At 45.6% G+C, this 19,190-nt stretch overlaps 1 protein-coding gene across 2 annotated transcripts in view; it reads right to left on the reverse strand.

Annotated features, from left to right (window-relative positions):
* Window positions 1–18,200, reverse strand: part of St6galnac5 (ST6 N-acetylgalactosaminide alpha-2,6-sialyltransferase 5) — a 193,902-nt gene extending 175,702 nt beyond the window's left edge. The window contains exons 1-3 of one of the 2 annotated variants that reach the window (XM_017802069.1): window positions 17,955–18,200; window positions 17,123–17,263; window positions 16,894–17,010 (exon numbers count right to left, since the gene is read on the reverse strand). In XM_017802069.1, the coding sequence (XP_017657558.1) occupies window positions 16,894–17,010; window positions 17,123–17,263; window positions 17,955–17,969 (273 nt within the window). In that variant the 5' untranslated portion in view covers window positions 17,970–18,200. Of the gene's footprint in view, window positions 1–16,893; window positions 17,011–17,089; window positions 17,264–17,954 lie in introns of both variants that reach the window. The other variant, XM_029553802.1, reaches the window with a different exon arrangement.
* Window positions 18,201–19,190: the final 990 nt, after the last annotated feature.

Raw genomic sequence — 19,190 nt, forward strand, 5'->3', positions numbered from 1 at the left:
CCCTCCCTCCCTCCCTCCCTCCCTCCCTTCCTGTATGGTGTATGTATATGTATATGCAGGTGTGTTGACCTGTACATGCACATGTAGAAGCCAGAGGCTGACATCAGGTGTCTTCCTACTATTCTCCACTGTATTTCCTGAGACAAGGTGTCTCTCTGAACCTGAAGCTCAGTGTTTCAAGGGAGACTGGCTGGCCAGTGAGCCCACGGTGTCTGCCTGTCTCGGACAGGACCTCGATCCAGACCTCCCACCTTTGCATCTAGCTGTTTTTCTGTGGGTGCTGGAGGTCTGAGTTCAGGGCCTCGCGTACTTTACACCGAGCCATCCCTCAGCCTCCACCCTTACTTCTGCAAGTTGTTTTTGTTGGATATTTTGTGAAGCAACTAAGACAACCATACAGCTTAAAACAAACAAACAAACAAAAAAACCCCAAAAAACAAAAACAAAAACAAAACAGGCCAGGCGTGGTGGTGCACACCTTTAATCTCAGCACTCAGGAGGCAGAGGCAGGCAGATCTCTGTGAGTTCAAGGCCAGCCTGGTCTACATAGTGAGTTCCAGGACAGCTGGGGCTACAGGGAGACCCTGTCTCAAAGACAAAAAACAACAACAACAAAACCAGAAGCGAAGAAAGCAGGTAGATTCTGTTGAGTGATAGCCCTCAAATTCTCATGAAACATATTATACATTTTGAAGCTTTGATCATTAATCAAAATGATAAAAGTGAGAGAGTTATTCTGATCAAAGCCAGAACTGGGATAGACCAGATGAAACCTCTAAAATGTGAAGATCTGTCCTAAATGAAGATATAATTACTGAAAAGAGGAGTTAGAATGTTTGTGGCCATCCATTCATACTCTCCTGTGGGCTCTGCAAATAGTAGGCCAGGCTCAGATATGCTTCACACAGAAGTGCAAAGAACAAAAACTACCAGTAAGGGAAGGACGCAGCTCAGTGTCGGAGGCTTACTTAGCATGCACAGGCCTTGGGTTTAATCACCAGTACTGAAAAGTAAAAAACACCAACAAAGTAACTACTAAGTAAAGGAAACCTTAAAGGCTCATTTAATATCAGGAAAGCAAAACAAAAACACAGAAATCACATTACATACAGAATGTTAATGGACACCTGTAATCCCAGAAATTGGAGGAAAATCATGAGATGTTTCTCCTCCCAAAATGCCACAATTTATGAGAATCACAAATTTGAGGCCAGAGTGGGTTATGACAAAGAGACCCTATCTCAAAACCGAACAAGAGAAAAAGTGTGTTTCCATCACTGCTTAGAAGTTAACTCAATGCAAAAATAAATCAAGCGAATGTCACTTTTCTTCTCAAAGTGGTGGAATTATGGAAACAGACCTACATTCTTATTTTTCTACATTTTTCAAATTTTTATATAATTTTTTTGTTTGGCCTTTTTGAGACAGGGTCTCCCTATAGACCCAGCTGGCCTGGAACTCACAGCGACCTGCCTGCCTCTGCCTCCTGAGTGCTGGGATTAAAAGTGTGAGCCACTATGGCAGGTTGAAATTTTATAAAATTTTTAGTCCAAGAAAAATAGTGAACTAGTTGGTTTCTTGTTGACTTGATTTTCTTATTTCTCTTCTGTATGCACATACATGTTACGAACAGTTAGAAGTGGAACAGCTCAAAGTTACAAGAACAAGAGACCTTTAAAAATACTATGCTAAGGGAAATTAGCCAGGATTAGGTGTTTCTCAAAGGCTTCATGGAGGGAGTTTTGCTCTTTTGATTTTCCACCTGTAGCCATGTGAAGACGCAGCCTTCCTGAACGACAAATAGTGGAGGATTCCACTTACGTGAAATCTACAGACTAGGGAAATTCATGGAGATCGAAAGTAGAATTGAGGTTTTGAGGACTGGGCTGGGGAGGGGCGGGGAGAGAATGGGGGGTTACGGCTCAGTGGGTCACAAAGAGTCTGTTAAGGTTGAAGAGGTAGTTTGGAAATAAAACAGTCCTCACTGCTCAGCACAGTGACTAGAGACAATACCAGTGAATTATATTTAAAAATGACTACATTTGCAAATTTTAGTACCTTATCACAATAAAAGCATTTCCAAAGGGAAAAGAGGAGACGATTAAGTGATTCTTCAGTCTGAAGGATAAGAGAGGATGGACGCAGAGGGTCACTGGGACAGCTCTGCAAGCTGGCCAGTGTGTGCAGGCGTGCCCCAATCAAGGCACAAACATCTATCCTCTGCCACTTGGCCTGTGTGGAGAGGCAGGCCCCGGAATGATGGAATTATTAGAAGAACAAAATGTTCTGAGATTATGCCAAAATAAAGATATAATTAGACTAAAAAATATGGAAAGAGCTGCTAATTAAGAAAAAGGTGGTAATTATAAATTACTTGTGCTGTAAAATTTCTTTCTAAGGAAGACAGTGACATCAAAGAAAGTCTTCCCTACACATGGACAAGAGTGTGGATTGATACCATTTATGGAAAGATGTGCAATCGCAGAACTGAAACCTATAAAATACAGGCAGGTGCACGGCTGTGTGTAAAGTGACCACTGCCCAGCGGACTCTGCCCACCATCTCCAAGTGTCCTGCACAGCTGCATGAGGTTTCCTTAGGCTACACCCCCAAAGCTGAGAGCAATTAATTGGAGAAATTTAAAGAAACATGACAAGAAGGACCAGGAGGCTGCTGGGAATGATTTATGGAACTTAATATTGCGGGAGCACTTTCTGCAGTTGGGGAAATGTGAAGGGTCAGAAGTAGGAAGGAAACATTCACACCTGAAAAGTGCCTGAGCTGTCAGTCACAGGGAGAGAGAGGTGTGATCAAGGATGCACAGACTTCAAGATTAGTGAGTGGAGACTTAGCACAATCATCCAGGCACAGTTCCTAATTATTCTAACCCTAACTGGAATACATTTTGGTTTTAGGCTATTAAGTAGACTACATCTTAACTAGGACCTGCCAGTGACGCTCACACCCTCCCTGGCTCCATGACCACTTCACATGGCTTCACCATCACTCACGAAGACCCTGCCTAGTCAACACAGGTGCATGAAAGGTGTAAGTACCTGCAAATACCATCTAGGCATTTTGATATGTATGAAGTCCTCTCTAGGGAAATGCATTAAAGGATCAGGAGTAATTCTACCTTAGAGATCCATAATACATTTTAGTTTCTTCTTCCTACCTTTTACCATTTTGCAAAAGTACATGTGAATGGAGTGATATTTGCTTTTCCAAGCAGGCAGCCTCGCTCTCCTTTTATTGATTGATTGATTGATTGATTTTGTTTTTGTTTTTGAGACAAGCTCTGGCTGTGTATCCCAGGCTGTCCTCAGAATCCTCTTGTCTTAGCCTCCTGAGTGCTAGGATTACAGATATATACATACACCCATCTTTCTGTCTTTTGAAAATATTTTATTATTTTTATTTTATGTGTATGAGTGCATTGCCTACATGTATGTAAGTACACCACATGTGTGCCATGCCCAAGGAGGTCTAAAAGGGTGTTGGATCCCCTGGAACTGGAGTTATGAATGGCTGTTAGCTGCCATGTGTGTGATAGGAACCGATGTTCTTTTTTTAAATTATTATTTATTATTTTTATTTTATGCATATGAGTGTATTGCCTGCATGTGTGTAAGTGCACCTGTGTTATGCAATACCTGCAGAGGTCAGAAAGAGGGTGTTGGATGCCCTAGAACTGGAGTTATGGATGGTTGTAAGCTACTGTGTGGGTGCTAGGAACCAAACACAGGTCCTTTGCAAGGGCAGTCAGTGCTCTTAACAGCTGAGCATTTCTCTAGCCTCCTTATTTCCTTCTAGACCTGTTGAAGTAAGGACGAGACAGAGGCAGCCTTCCCAACAGAAGGCTTTCTACACTTGCTAGCATGCCACCAAGACTTTGAATTGCTGCTGAGTTTGGCCATTCATAGAATGATATAGAAACTTAGAAAATACTTGGAGGAACACCTAGCTCATTCCATGTTTCAAACCTTCCAGATGTTTCAATGCTCTATGAACTCGTTAAGAAAGGTCTATTACATTGGGCATTGGGCATAGTAGTGCACACCTGCAATCCCAGCATCAGCAAGTAGAGACAGCAGGATTGCAAGTTTAAGGCCAGCCTACACTACTTAGCAAGACCTTGACTCAAATAAAGAAAAGATTTAAGTAGGTCATGTAGGCAGTGCAAGATTGTGGGGGATTAGCATCTGGGCTGCATATAGAAGCCATGTACAGATTGTCTTTTACCTGCAGAGCAGTCAATACTGAAATTTGTAACTCCCCAGGGACTTGAGTGTTTACTGTGGACCAGGCTCACCAAGGGACACATTCCAAAGGAGTCCTGCTTGCTTCTCCTCCGCTCTCCTGCCACCGGCCTAGTCATAGGAACTGATTTTTGCTATTTCTTTAGCCTCTGATGCTCTGTTGTCAAAGAGGCTATTCAGTCATATTCAACTGTACTAACCAGTAACTGTGACCCCTCAGGCAGTGTAGAGCCCACGTCGGTCACCTCACCTGCCTTTCTAGGGCCCAATAAATGTTCATAACTGTATGACTACAGAGTTCCTCTGCCAACAGGAAGGAAATACTGCCATTACTTCCTTAAACTTGGCCCTATATCTAATTATATGAACCTTGCCAATGTGATGGTTTTAACAGGTGGGGACTTTCAGGCCATAAGAATTGCCTGCTTGTGGTTTGAATATGAAACGTCCCCTATAGGCCTGTATGTTTGAACACTTGCAGAGCCTTAGGAGATGGGTCACTGGGGGCAGGCTTTGGGGTTTGCCACCTGACCTCCCTTCGTCCTAGGTCTCTTCTACTTCCTGTTCTGCTGAGGTATGGGGAAGCCAGGAGGCCCAGTCCCAGCTAACACTCCATCCAGGCACCTGCTGCCACGTCTTCCCACTGTGATGGACTATATCCCTCAAACCATGAGTCAAGGGAAATGCTTGCTCTTTAAAGTTGCTGTCAGATATTTGGTCACAGTGGTGGTTAATATGCCCCTTATGGTATGAGATGTGTTTACAGGATAGCCTGAAGTAGCCCCCATGCCCCCAGCTCTATGCCATCCAGAGTGTTCTGTCCCTTCTCCTTTCCTCCATGTGAGGATATGGATCCTACCGATCTCCCTTTCAGGGCACAGCCTCACCTGACACCTCCTGCTAGATGTTAGACTTCCAGCCTGCAGAATCATGAGAAATCATAGGCCTGTTCTTTACAAATCACCAAGTATCTGGTATTCTATTAAAACAGAAGAGGGTATTGGGTCCCTTGGAACTGCACTTACAGATGATTGTTAGCCACCATGTGGGTGCTGAGACTCAAACCTGGCTCTTCTGCAAGAGCAGCCACTGCTCTTAATTTCTGAGTCATCTTTCCAGTCTCCGACACTTATTTCTTAACTTTAGAATGAATAATTCATCACATTATAAGCTAAGCCCCAAACTACACATAGCTCTGGGGCAGGGGCATTAAGGTACCTTAAGGTACAGATCACGATGGCTAGCACCAGGACAGGGCTTCCCTTCATGTGACTCTGGGGGTGACACATGTTTCTGTGGTCCCGCTCTGTTTTCTGTGTTCTAGAAGTTAAGCAGAACAGTATCACTTTTTGTGCATTCCTAGTCCAAAACTTGTACAAGTGGAATAAAATGAAATAATTCAACTTTAAGATTTTCAGTGTAGAGTGGAAGAATATCCCAGTATAGGTAATGTGCGACACCTTGATACGTCCCTGGCAGCTGCAAATTGCTGCATATCTCCAAATACGGGTCCCATAAACCTGATGTTCATTTAGATGTACAGTATGGTTTCTGTTTCCAATCAAATGCTTTTGAGTGAATTAAGACCCAGGATACTTCTTGACAAGTTTTGCATTACTTTATGGCCAATTTCCTTTTGGTGCAAGTGGAGTGGAAACTTTACTTCCTTAGAGTTGTTAACCAAGTTATGTGATTTAAAAGAATGATAATTGCTCTCTCTATAGCTAAATGGGAAATGAAAGAAAATCACCCTCTACCTCATAGTTGCAATAGACCTATGCCTGGTCAGGTTTATTATACAACAGAAATCTCCCTTGACAAGAATAGAGTCTGCCTACCCCACTGTAGAATGGGAACACAATAAAGTCACCTATCTTTAGTCCACCTCGCACTGGCTCTGCTGCAAGTGGAGGAGTTAATCCCTGTTGTCACCAGAGTGCATTATGGATCTGTACAAACAGCTCCTCAGCCCTAACTGTAATACCACTGTCTGCTGTTTTGGTCAAGTCAGCACATGGCATTAAGATGCACAGTGAGGTTCAAATTTAGACAAAATTGAGCTGCATCTGGGATCATCCTGAGACCCTTTCAGCAACTACCAAGAGGCAATCTTAAACCACAAACCTTCTGCGGCTTAAGGAGCTGTGTTGTGACTGAGCACCTTGGGGTGGAAAACACAGAATCCCAGGGCAGGCAGAACCCTGAGTACTCTTCATCCTCTGGTCACCAAACTCACTGATTCAGGCAACAGTCTTGGTTTGCTTACTGGGCCCTCGCCCTGTGGCTGTTTCACCTGCCCCATGCTGATACTGGAAGAGCCCTGACACACACTCATCTTATGACAGCTTTCTCTGCTTTCAGGATAAAATCCAGTCCTTGGAGCATGTAAAGTTTCCTGTCCAAATCTGCACTGCAACTTGATACCTGTTTCTGTCTTTCCCAATAGCTGTAAGTTTCATGGAGTTGGGGATTGTAGCTTGTTCATCATCATCATGTGTGGTCCCGGGCCCAGCACACAAGGCTAGGTACATGGTAGGCACACGCATGCAACAAACTAAGGAATGAGTGAATATTATAACATTCTCTTCAGACTAGCTCAGGCCTAGAAATTGCAGAATTTTCCCAAGTGCTCTCAACTAGAGTGAAGACATGCCTCTTGCTTCCAAGATACCACCTCGTCCTCAGACATGCACTACTGCATCTCAACGTCTGGTCTGCCATTCTGAAGGTTCATCCAGTGCTGGTCTCTAAAGGAGACTCAGGAATTAGGCATATGTATGGGACGTCCTTCTGCCCCCCCATTTATCATCTGTGTCCATTTCTAAGATTAATGAGCCTATTACCGTGTGTTACATGCTCACAGCTAGACTCTGCGCGTGCAGCACTGACCAAGGATTCCCTAAGCTCTGACACGTAGAAGAAACAAGATGACTAAATTACATTCTTGGTGTCAAGAAGGTAGAATGGTCTGGGAGAGAGGCGTGAGGAAAACCATCTGCGGTTCTATGTGACCAAAGGTGTGAGGCACAAAGAACAGTTTAGCACTGGCCAGGGTATAAAGATAGTACAGCTATGCACAGCGGACTGACGTTTCCGTCAACAACAGAGTACACATACGACAGTGGTCCCCTAAGGTTATATGGCCAGGGGATGTCTTGGTTTGTATAAGTGGACTCTGTGATACGTGCGGAACAAGAAAGTTGCCTGATGATGCTTTTCCTAGGGTCAAGTGCTGCTTGAGTACTTACTCGTTGCTTCCCCTGGGCAGGGATCGGGTCCTTCGTCTATTCCTCACTTCTGTCTCCTGTTGAATAGTAGGAACTTGTCTAGGACCTGAAGAATGGACTGATGTGTGAGGGGTCTGCATGCCAGTTACATCTAGGGAAACTTCAGAGAGAGATACTTGAGCTGAGTCTTGGTAAACGACTGTTCACTGTCTGGTGAAAACAGTAATAGTAAAGTTTCCTTTCATGCTGAGCTACAAGAACTGTCAAAGTTAATTTCCCCACTACAGGCAAAAAACAACAACAACAAAAAAAAAAAAACCAACGTTTCTTATTTGTCTGGAGTGATTCAGATTAAGTATTCCATCCCAGAAATTAGGGGGAGGCAATGGTATTTAATGATATTTGCGGAATGGTAGTTCTCCAACACTTGGCTGGCTGAGTCCCTAGACAACTCCTTCCTCCCCACTGGGGAAAAGGTAATTCGGTTAAATGAGTGGTCTGGCTGTGGCATTTTCTGCAAGTGATTAACCATGACATTCCTCCAGGCTTAAGAGTGTGGTGGTGGTGGTGGTGGTGTCTGCATGTGTGTATTAAAAGAGGAAGAATATTTCTTTTTAAGATTTAACTGTGAGTATACTTGTGTGTCTATGTGGGGCTATGTGCATGTGAGTGCAGTTTCCTGTTGACACCAGAAGAGGGCGTCAGAGTCTCTGGAGCTGGACTTACAGGTGGTGGCTGGAATGGATGTGGGAATGTGGTTGCTGGGAACCGAACTCCCATCCTCTGCAAGAGCAGTACATGCCCGTAACTGCTGAGCATGTCTCCAGTCTTGAAAGGATATTTCTTGAAGAAGAAAAAGCAGGGGCATGAAAGAACAAGCTACATTCCCAGGGCCTGTGGAGCTTGGGCCCAGGAGAGCTGCAGGAGGTGGAGTTGGGAAGTAGGTCAGGCAGACCCTGCTGAGCCTTCCTAAGATGTGTGAACTTGATCCTCTAGGCAATGGGGGTGGGGGGCAACGAAAGTATGCAAACAGTGTAAACCAGTCTGGAAGTAGAAACTCAGAAACGTTTGCAGTTCAGCCGGCTGAGGTGTCCCATATGTGCAATTAATTTCCAGAATATGCTTCTTATAAAAAAAATAATTGTTTAACTCTGCACTTCAGACTGAGTGTTCTCAGAGATTACAGGTAGCTGCATAGCTACAAGGACAGAAAATAATAATAGTAAACAAGTTGCCTTTTCATACTGAGCTCCAAAAACTGTCAAGGTTAATTTTCCCCACTATAGGTATAACAACAACAACAACAACAAAGGTTTCTTTTTGCCTGGAGTGATTCAGAGTACGTATTCCATCCCAGAAATTAGGGGGAGGCAATAGCATTTAACTGTATTCGTAGTTCTTCAAACACTAAGCTGGCTGAATCCCCAATATCTCCTTCCCCACTGGAGAAAAGAAAATTTGGCTAAACGAGTGGTCTGGCTGTGGCATTTTCTGTGAGTAATTAAACATGGCACTCTTCCTGGCTTACTGTGGTGTGTGTGTGTGTGTGTGTATGTGTGTAGTACGTGTTTGTGCATGTGTGCACATGTCTGTAACACAGTGCACATATGGAAGTCAGAGGACAACTTGGAAGAGTTGGGTCTCACCTTTTTACCTTGTTTTTGAGGCGGGTCTCTTTTGTGTCTGTGGTTGCGTACATACATCAGGTTATCTGGTCCAGAAGCTTCCAGGCAGGTCTCCTGCCTCTGCTGTCCATATCCCCAAGTGTGTTGGGATTATAGACATATGCTGCTTCGCTTTACATGGGCTTGGGGAATGGAGAGTGCTGGTCCTCAGCTTGCATCAAGCGCTTTTGCCCACTAAGCTGCCTCCCCAGCCTGCCTTGCTGACTTCTTACAGGTAAAATTCACTCTGAGTTGCACGTTTTTCCAGTTACATTGGTGCCATGCATTTCATGCCCCTTTAGAGTGGCCGTGGCACACCAGTCATTGGTGGAAGACCCTTTTCCACCGTCTGGAGGCATATGCTCATATTCATTTCAGAGTGATGAGACGTTTAAATATTTATTCCTTTCCAATAACTGGGTAGGCCCAAGCTCTTCATTTTAATAAATTCTGTCCATATAATGTTGAGTCACTGCTCAGAAGATATTGGCACTGAATTCTCCTCATGGTAATGAAGCACATGTCAGGCTCACATTTTATCCCTAGCTCTGCCACTAACTGTGACCTTGGGCAAATCACAGGCCTGTTCAGGGATTCCTTTTGATGATTTTTTAAAGTTTCCTGTGTAGCTAAAAAATTCTGAATATGTTTTAAGAGATCTGATTAGTGCAAGGAGGTAGAAACGAATTAGTTACAGACCTACAAATTGTGGCACGAGAAACCAATGTTTATGACAGGAAGTTCTTCCCGTTCAGTGGCCCCAAGTGGTCAGATGCTTGTGAAACAGGCTTATTTTAGAAGAAATTTCAAATCTTTACATAGATAATATTCATTTGACAAATATTTATTGCAGACTCGGGCATTATGTCAAAGCCTAGGACTATAATGACGCACACACAAGAGAAAGAAACAGGCCGGTCTCAGAAGACTGGCTGTCTAGCTGGGAAGGCAGGCGGCAGACAACTTTAGACAAGGAGCATCAACAAGCCAGACTACGTATTACCATGGGATTCTAGCTATGAAGACAGAATGTACCACTCAGATCTAACCTGGGTTACATGACGGGGAAGGCTTCCCTACGGATGGGCTGTCTAAGCTGAGAACACATATCCTATGATTTTTATTTGGGAAATTAGATTGAATGGAACACACAATAAAAATACTTACTTGTCCTATACCTAGGCTAAACATTTCAGACAAAAGTAGAATGTGGAGCAGAATCTGAACACAGCTCCTAAAAGTCCCTACCTGCTGGGCTCTATCAGTCACTGGTCGAACATTCACTGGCTTCTAGGAGAATTCTTTCTTGGATCAATGTCAGTGGTAGGGGTAAGGCTTCAGAGATAATCATGAATTTTATTTCTATACTTATGCTCCTACAGAGCTGCTGAAAGAGTGTACCTATAGTACATGATCGCTGTCATAGTACCTATGCTTGTTGAATGATGATGCATTTTACCTTTGATCTCTCTCTGTCTCAGTGTTTTCAGGACAGGAATTATACTGTGCTGCCACCTGACCCTAGGGGTCATGAAAATATATCCTTACGACAGGTGTAATGTTTCCAGGACAAACCTGGCTGCAGATATTCTGTCTTCTGACCTGAACAGTCATATTCACTGTCATACTCAACATAGTACAAGTTATAAGATTTAGCTCAGCTGTGACGGTGCATGCACATTACAGAGATGGTGACCCATGCAGGAGATGCTATGTCACACCAAAGGACAATAATAAAGAAACTCACCATCTTGACTGTTGTTAACCACTTTGGAATCCTTTAATTGGTCATCATGTCACCCCACCCCAATCCACAGAGGGGGTAAAGAGATAATAGAAGCTCTTTTGAAGGCTTTATAAGCTTCAAAGGTAATAGATGCTTAGTTTCTTTTCTGGTTCCAGAAAGGACACCAGCGGCCTTCCGTTTCGTGTCAGTGCCTCGTTGGCTGGTTCTGCTTTCAGATCATCGTTCAGCCCTCGCTTTATCATTTAACTGTTCTTACTTCTTTGTCTTTTTTTCTCCAATTAGATCAAAGGCTCCTTGAGGGTAGGGCCTGTGTTCCTGCTCCAGAATGCTCAGTTCTCAAACTGTTAGACTTTCAACGAACGCTCGCTAAGGGCTATAATTAGTTCCCAAACTTCAGAATGCATTGGCTACAGGACAGCTCTTTGTGATGCCTAAAACATTTCAAACAGCAATCCTCAAACTTTAGTATGTACAAGAATCACACAGAAGCTTGTTAAACAGAGGCCTACATCTTTTTCTCAAAGAATCTTGTGTTTTAAATTATTTCTTTTTCCCTTCCTGAGAATAAGTTTATGATGGTTTTTGTCTTGCAAAACAAATTTATGGAAAACAAGACCTATGAGGGCCTTGGGACCGTACTGATGCTCCCTGTGGAGAAGGCAATGGACATAAGATAGACTACTGGTCTCTGCCCCACTTCCGTATTCCTTTCAATACATGTTTACTGTGGACCCACAAATGCCAGGAACCACTGCAGTTAAGAATCACACTGGTCAGCAAGATGTACTAAGACTTTGTTGCCATTAGCTTCTAGCTGGAGGGAACATAAAGGGTTCTTTCAGACATCATGACTCACACAGAAAGTCAAACAAGCTACTATGATGAAGGAAGACTGAGAGGGGGCCTAAAAATTACGGCCTATATAAAGATGATCAGTATGGTGCTGGAGAGATAGCTCAGTGAGCCCTCACTACTCTTGCAGAGGACCTGGGTTTGGTTTCTAGTACCCACATCAGGCAGTTCACAACAACCTCTAATGCCAGTTCCAAAGGATCCAAAGCCCTCTTACATCCACGTGCACACAACACACATGAAGAGGACTCAGTGATGAGAAAGAGCTTCCCAGGAAAAGAGGGCAGAAGTACAAAGGGCCTGAGGGAAGAAAAGGGCAGGTATCATGGAAGCCAGCATGTCTGAGATGTCAAAGGGAGCCAGGCTAGAGTAATTCACCAAGAGCAGGTGGCTCAAGTACTGGCATTATTTCTGAGGGAAGCTGGAAAAACGTTCTACCTCTCACAGCAGAGGGAGGGAAGTATTTTAATAATTGTCACACAGACACTTCTGTTAAAAGTAACCACATTATTGAGACTTTAAATTATTTTTAAATTTTTCTTTTTCCATTTATTAATCTGTGACAGAGAGAGAGAAAGAGAGAGAGAGAGAGAGAGAGAGAGAGAGAGACAGAGAGAGAGAGAGAATATGTGTCATGGGCCCTGTGTAGAGATCAGAAAACATCTTGAGGACCTGGGTTCTCTCCTTCTCCTAGGTGGGTTCTGAGGATGAAACTCAGTCCATCAGGCTTAGCAGCAAGGACCTTGACCTGCTGAACCATCTCACCAGCTCACATCATTGAGACTATTCACAAAACCTGATTGAGTTCCTGACTCCTCCTGCTTTGTGTGTTCATCATCATCAGAAGATTGCATTGGGCAATGCCTGAGCACTGAAAATTAACTTACCTTTCAATGCCTCAGCGTTGAAATGATTTTTATCATTGATTGGATTACTCAAATGTCATCAAATGGGGCTTAATAAATGGTGTCAACTTGTCACTAAGAATTTATAGACTTTCTAAAGGAGGAACATTTGGTGTACAACTTTGAAATGAGTTTGTGGCCTGCTGTTTTAATCTGACTTTATTTTTTGGGTGCCGCATTGACTTGTCTGTCTGTTGGTAGGGACATCTACATAGTAACAGTAGCAGCACTACCACAGTGAGTCCTGAATAACCTGGCGCCTAAGGAAGGAAAGAACCAGGGACAGATGTGTTACTGGCATGTGGCGAATCCATCCCTGGAGGCCACTTGTGTAATAAGGAGATACCTGCTATGCCTGGGCCCTGCTGGCCCTCGCTGCCCTTTCATTAACCGTTGCAGCAAAGGGCAGTGTAGGTGACAGGTGGGCCTTCTGTGATAAGAACCTGTCCACCAGAAATGGGAATTAGCTCAGTTTTGATTCACAGGTTCCACCAGATGGCAAATGACTTTATCTACCTGGAAAGATCTGGACTGGAAACCAAATTTCATTCTCTGTCTCCTTTCAGCAAGCTATAAAGATTTGGGCCTTTCCTCTGAGAGTTTGCTTTAATGTGTGTGTATGTGTGTGTGTGTGTGTGTGTGTGTGTGTGTGTGTGTGTGTTGGTTACACATTATGCTGCAATACTAAATAAAGAATTTTCTCAAAGCTACGAAAGTTGGTTTCTTCTCTTGTGTCTGGCCAGTCTGGTCAGCAATCAGGTTCTGCTGGAACCTGTGAATCAAAACTGAGCTTCCATAATGGAGTGAGGAGAGTAATCCCAGAACCCAGATGCAGGGGCTGCTGTGATGAATCCCCAACAAGAAAGAAATGTGTTGGGGGAATGTTTGCGGGTAAAGGTCTGGGAAGAGAAGCTGCAAAGAAGATACAATTCTACCCAGCAGAAGAGGAACTGCCTTTATTACCACAAGCAACCAAGAGGCCTCTGTCTAGTCACGCTGGAATCCCAAGTCAGCTCATACTATGAAAGAGGGAGTCAGAAACATGACCAGGCAAAAGGATATTTTAAGCTTTAACACGCACTGACTTGGCTCAGCCTATCTTTTAACAAAACCACACAGTGATTTAATCTCAACAGTCTTCAGTCTGCAGTCATAGGAGAAAATCTATCAGTGCAGACAGCCTGTAATTTGTGAAATTCAGGTACCAGGGATTAAGGCCACCTGTTGAATTTCATCTTGGGAGTTATAATGTTAATTCCATCCTGTAACTGAACATAAACACTACATATTTATCAGTCTTTGAGACCTTGAGCTATGGAGATGTGAACAGTTTTCTAAGTAGTATCTGTAGCTCCCTCCAGACTCTGCAAATCAGAAGCAAACTCGAAGTCTGTTGGAATTCTGATTCAACATACAGGCCTGGTGGTCATCACGCTCAGCGTGCCTGTCCTTTCGGAGGCCTGATGTGAAAGTGAAACAAATAAAAAGCAATCTGAATGTCACCTAGTAATACGGTAAGGATGGGCGTCTCCATTTCCCTCTCTCCTGTGTTAACTGCGGAAATTGTTTTTCTAGCAATATCCTGACAGTATTGTCACTTTGAGCAAAAATATAGACAATCTCAAACAAAACCTAATTCATCAGTGCCTTCTGGATGTCTACACGAGGCGTACTCCTTCAGGTGGACACCAAGATGGCAGTTCTGCCCACTTTCCAGCCAGCTAAACAGTAGCAGTAACACGCTCCAGCAAATGCATTTTGAACGGGTCTATATTTTTTCTGAGGAACAAATGGGATATTCCCTAAGAAGGCTCAGCTCTTATGATACACACTTGTTCCTTTGGTTAGGGTCAGTTTAGCTTTGATACAACCTTGGAAGTAGGATTTGGTGAGTTGATCTCCCTCCCTCCCTCCCTCCCTCCCTTCTTCCCTTCTTCCCTTCTTTCTTTCCCTTTCTTTGCTCTTCCTCTTCCCCTTCCCCTTTCCTGTCTGCCATCCCCAGTTAGATTTTTCAGACAGGATATCACTGTGTAACTCGAGCTGGCGCCCAACTTGCCATCCTCCTACCTCAGCTTCTTGAGTGCTGGTATTACAGGAATGTGTGTACCATCATGCCCAGGGAGATGATAGTTTCCTTTGAAAGGATTTCATTGATACTGATAATTATAAGCAAAGAAACCCATCCTCTACCAAGAATTCCAAGTGGATCTTTGTGAGATTGAGGCCAGCCTGGTCTACATAGCCATTCCAGGCTACAGGGAGACCCTGTCTCAAAAAGACCAAAAAACAAATAAGTAAATTAAAATAAAATAAAACCTAAAGTAATTCCAAGAATTATGTAGTATTCTATCATTCACAGAGCGTTTGGAAGTTGCCCTTAGACTTCCATTTTTCATGTATGGGGTATATTTCTTCCAACGTAGGAAGGGCTGTTCTTCATCCTAATTACATAAGATTCTGATGCACTGAAAATCTAATCAAACACTCTTGTGTGCACAACCATTATTTTGAAAATGAGAGTGCCCATTGTACTTTCTGTTACTCTGTCGGTTCCCATAGCTGTTGGCAGTCCCACACTAGGCTACAAGGAGGGCAGTATTTGGCATATCTTCCCCAAAGCCCGTCAGAGCATCCAACATGTTGATCTTTTGACACTCCTTATTCATGGAAGCTTTGAATGTGTGAGGTGGCCATTTCCACTGAACTGCCGTGAAAATCCACCACAGCAATATGTTCACCATACCAGTGATACCGAACACCACATCCATCGCCAGCCAGAATCCAGGTCTCAACTTTCCTACAACGCAGCCCTTATCAGCTGCCTGCACATGCAGGACCGAAGTATGTAATCAATCAACAACCAAGGAAGCGACTGAAACTGTAATTGTTACACCCACAGCTCTCTGCTTTGAGGTTTAAGTCTACCCTAAACTGCTTCTTCTCCATAGGACCCTCTCCTGGGGGCCTCTCTGAGATCTTTCTAGATGGAAAGAAGTTCCATCTTTTCCAAAGAAGCATTCTTTGTCTCGTCCAGACGGACATGCCTTTCCTCCTCCTATTACTGTGAAATACAGCTAGAGTGAACTATGCATTTCTAACAGTTTATTTCACTATACACATTTCAGGACATGTTTTCTCCACACCAGGTTTTATTCAAGGACCCCAGAAAGCTGGGTTCTGCTTGAAATTCCTCTGAACCCTTCGAAGACAGCATTCTACAAGGTATAGGTGAGTGGCGGCATTCGGATTATTCACTTTGTAGAAAAGTTTGGCTTTCTCATGTGTGGTAGGAGCAGCCTTCATGAGAACACCCCAAAGGAGCATCTGCATATATTACTTTCCTTCACAGTCATAAAATGCAGTAAAAGAGAAAGTAAAAGAGTTGAGCGATTTCAAGTCCTCCTCTAGTTTTATACAGCACACAGTAGAAGCGTTTTAATAAACACACAGGCAGCTTCACGTAAGGAGAGACGCACTTAAAGTGTATTAAAATATCTCCAGAATCAGGAAACTTGATTAGGATTCTCCCAGAGGCTTCCCACACTGAAACTAGAGATTTATTATTCTAGGGAAAGGACGCTCGCTTTTTAAAAAATCAGCTTATTAATTATTAGCCAAGACATGCAGTTGCCTCCCTGAAGGCAAAGGAAAACAGGCTTTCAAGCCTGACGGGAGCTGAGGCTGTGCCTCCAGCTCTCCTTGCCTGCCTGGAGAGCTGAGATGCTCAGCTCCCAGCGGCCCAGGCCATTGCGCTCACAGCAGTCGGCTGCACAGATCAGAAGGCAACTGGCAGGACTGAGCTGGGGCTGGGGACTCTCGCTTTCCCACTCTGTGAGGTGCAGGGGGAACACTGGGTTGGTCCCTGCACCATCCCGGGTTTCCTCCCACCAGGGCCCGACGACTCGGCTGGACAATCCTAGGCTCCAGTCACTGGACATCCATACTCAACTGCAAATCTGGGGTTCAGAGGATTCTGGTTCAGGGCCAGCTCCTGTTACGAAATTCCGGGCTCAGGGTCCACTCACCTCATTCCTATTCTCTGAAAAACTTTGCATCCTTGTCCAAATAGGAATTCATACCAACTAGCACGCAGCCCTCCCAGCCCCAGCCGGTGCACTACCCTTCCAAGCCCAGGAGCTGGCACCTGCTCCCGCGCCTCCCGGGCCCAGGAAGGAGGAAGGCTCGGGTGTGCCGGGTGCCAGGCCCTGCGGCGGGCGGGGATGGCGCGCAGGCCGTCACCTTGTGGTCTGCCACGCCGAGGTATCCGTCCAGCGGCCGGGGTCCTGCGGGGGCGGCGCGGCGCGGCTGGGGGCTGCTCTCCGCCGCCGGCTGCGCGCTGCCCGTCGCTGTCGCCTGCTGCTGCTGCGGCTGCTGCGGCTGTTGCGGCTGTTGCTGCTGCGCCGGCCGCTCCTTCTGGCCGCCGAGGCTGCTGTACCGCCGCCGGCTGCGCGCTGCCCGTCGCTGTCGCCTGCTGCTGCTGCGGCTGCTGCGGCTGTTGCGGCTGTTGCTGCTGCGCCGGCCGCTCTTTCTGGCCGCCGAGGCTGCTGTACACGAGCAACAAGCTGGTGCACATGGTGGTGAGCGCTAAACACACTGCCAGACCATGGCGCTGCGGGCGGGCGGGAGAGAGCAGAAGACAGCGGCTGAGCGTGCACCCGGGACGACCGCGCTCCGTGGGGATCAGGCGCAGGGACACGGCGCCGAGGTCGCGTGCGGCCAGGGACCGAGGCGGCAGGATCCCCGCCGAGGATGTTCCCCGAACATCGCTGTCCGCAGCCGCGCCCGCATCTCTCCGTGGAGGGCAGGTGGCGCGCGGACGACCGGTGGCAACCGAGAGCGCGCGCCCGGGGCACTTGGGGAGGGGGCCCTGCGCCCCACCTGCCGCTGGGATCCCCACCCTTTGCCACCCCCTCTCCAGGGCCCCTGGGGGCTCCCCGCGGGTTCCCCGCTAAGTTTGAAATCAGACAAGGAAACCCAGAAAGTCTGCAGCGGTCCCTCCTCCTCGCCCCTCGGAGTTAGTGCCCAGTGGTCACGGTGGGGCGCTCTCCTTCCCCCGGGGGCCAGCCGGTTCCTCCCCTCTCCCACCGCCCCCCAGGATCACTCGCTAGAGACACGGGAGCCTGGGCATCCTGGGTACCCATTCGGGATTTCAAGCCAGGGAACGCAGAGCAGGTGGAAAGTTGTCCCCTTGTAACAAGCGACCTCACAGCACCCGTCCGGGCTCCTCCATGCACCCCGGGGTCCCTGAGCCCGGGGTCCTCCCCTCTACCCGACCGAGGGAGTTGCAACAACGGACTCACCATCAGGGTCTTCATTTTGGGCACCTCTTTTGTGCGGAATCCTTAGGCACGCACGTCCGGAGCCACTTTTTCTTGGAGGGTTTCCATGGTTGGATGATGGAGCCGAGGCGGCTCGGATGGTCGCCCGGTGGCTGGAGCCGGGGCAGGAGCCGCGGGACCCGGCAGCGCCGCTGTTGAGGAGATTAGAGGCGAATTAAAACTGAGCCGGACCCTCCGAGTCTCTCTGTGATCCACACAACTGCCGCCTGCCGCCGCCTGCTGGGTCCTAAAATCCTCTGCAGTCCTCCTCCCCATCTCCAAAACATCTTTTTGGTGGAGTGGAATTTCTGGGGCTAGAGAGTTAACTGTGACAGTGTGCCCTTTTCTTGGTTCAAGGATTTCCTTATCCTTTATGGAATCATCAAGGAGAACCCAATTAGATCCTGAATGCCATAGACATCTAAGAATTTACTGACGAAATTTTATGTTTTGTGAGTTTTTTAAAAATAAAGACAGGTCAGCCTCCAAAATGCCCAATAGATCTATTTATAGCTCTGGCATTTGTTTACAGCTTAGAGAACAATATTATGACATTATTTTTTCTGAAAAACTGTATTATTGCCATGTCTAGTTGTATGTTTTTAAACGTTCTCTTCCCCTTTAATTTTGTTTTGACAAATCCAGTTGTTCCATGGTTCCTCTAGGTCATAACCTTTCATTTAAATGATTTCATTCATCATTGCTTCCAAGAATATGGTTTATATTTCCACTAGACTTTTGCGGTCTCTAGGACTCATCTAAATGACTTTGAAGTTTTTGAAACACTGAGTGCACCTTGTCCACCACGATGATAGATTCTAATTTCAGTGAGGCCTCCCTCCCTGTCAGAGATAAAAAGTGACTGCAGATTATTTCATAAGAATCCTGATGTCTTTGGTGCCTTATGTTTTCTACTCATTGAAGGGACATAATTTCACATTTAGGACTTTGACTTAAATTAAAAACCTGAATAAAGCCTCTTATGAGGGTGCTCTTGCCCCACACTGAATTACAGAAGGAGTTTGTTAAGCATCTGGTTTAGCTCAAAACATATTTCTTGTGAAATTGCTCAGTGAAAATAGTTTTCTTAATGTGTTACTGAGTCACCTGTGGCCACGTGACGCTAAAGATTATATTAAGATGGGAATGCTCAACTGGCCACCTGAACCACGGGCGGAATAAGAGCTTTCTCAAGGCCGGAAGAGGCATTGCAATTCT

The sequence above is a fragment of the Nannospalax galili genome, unplaced genomic scaffold (assembly GCF_000622305.1).
Source record: "Nannospalax galili isolate Female #2095 unplaced genomic scaffold, S.galili_v1.0 scaffold1124, whole genome shotgun sequence".
In the NCBI taxonomy this organism is placed as follows: domain Eukaryota; kingdom Metazoa; phylum Chordata; class Mammalia; order Rodentia; family Spalacidae; genus Nannospalax; species Nannospalax galili.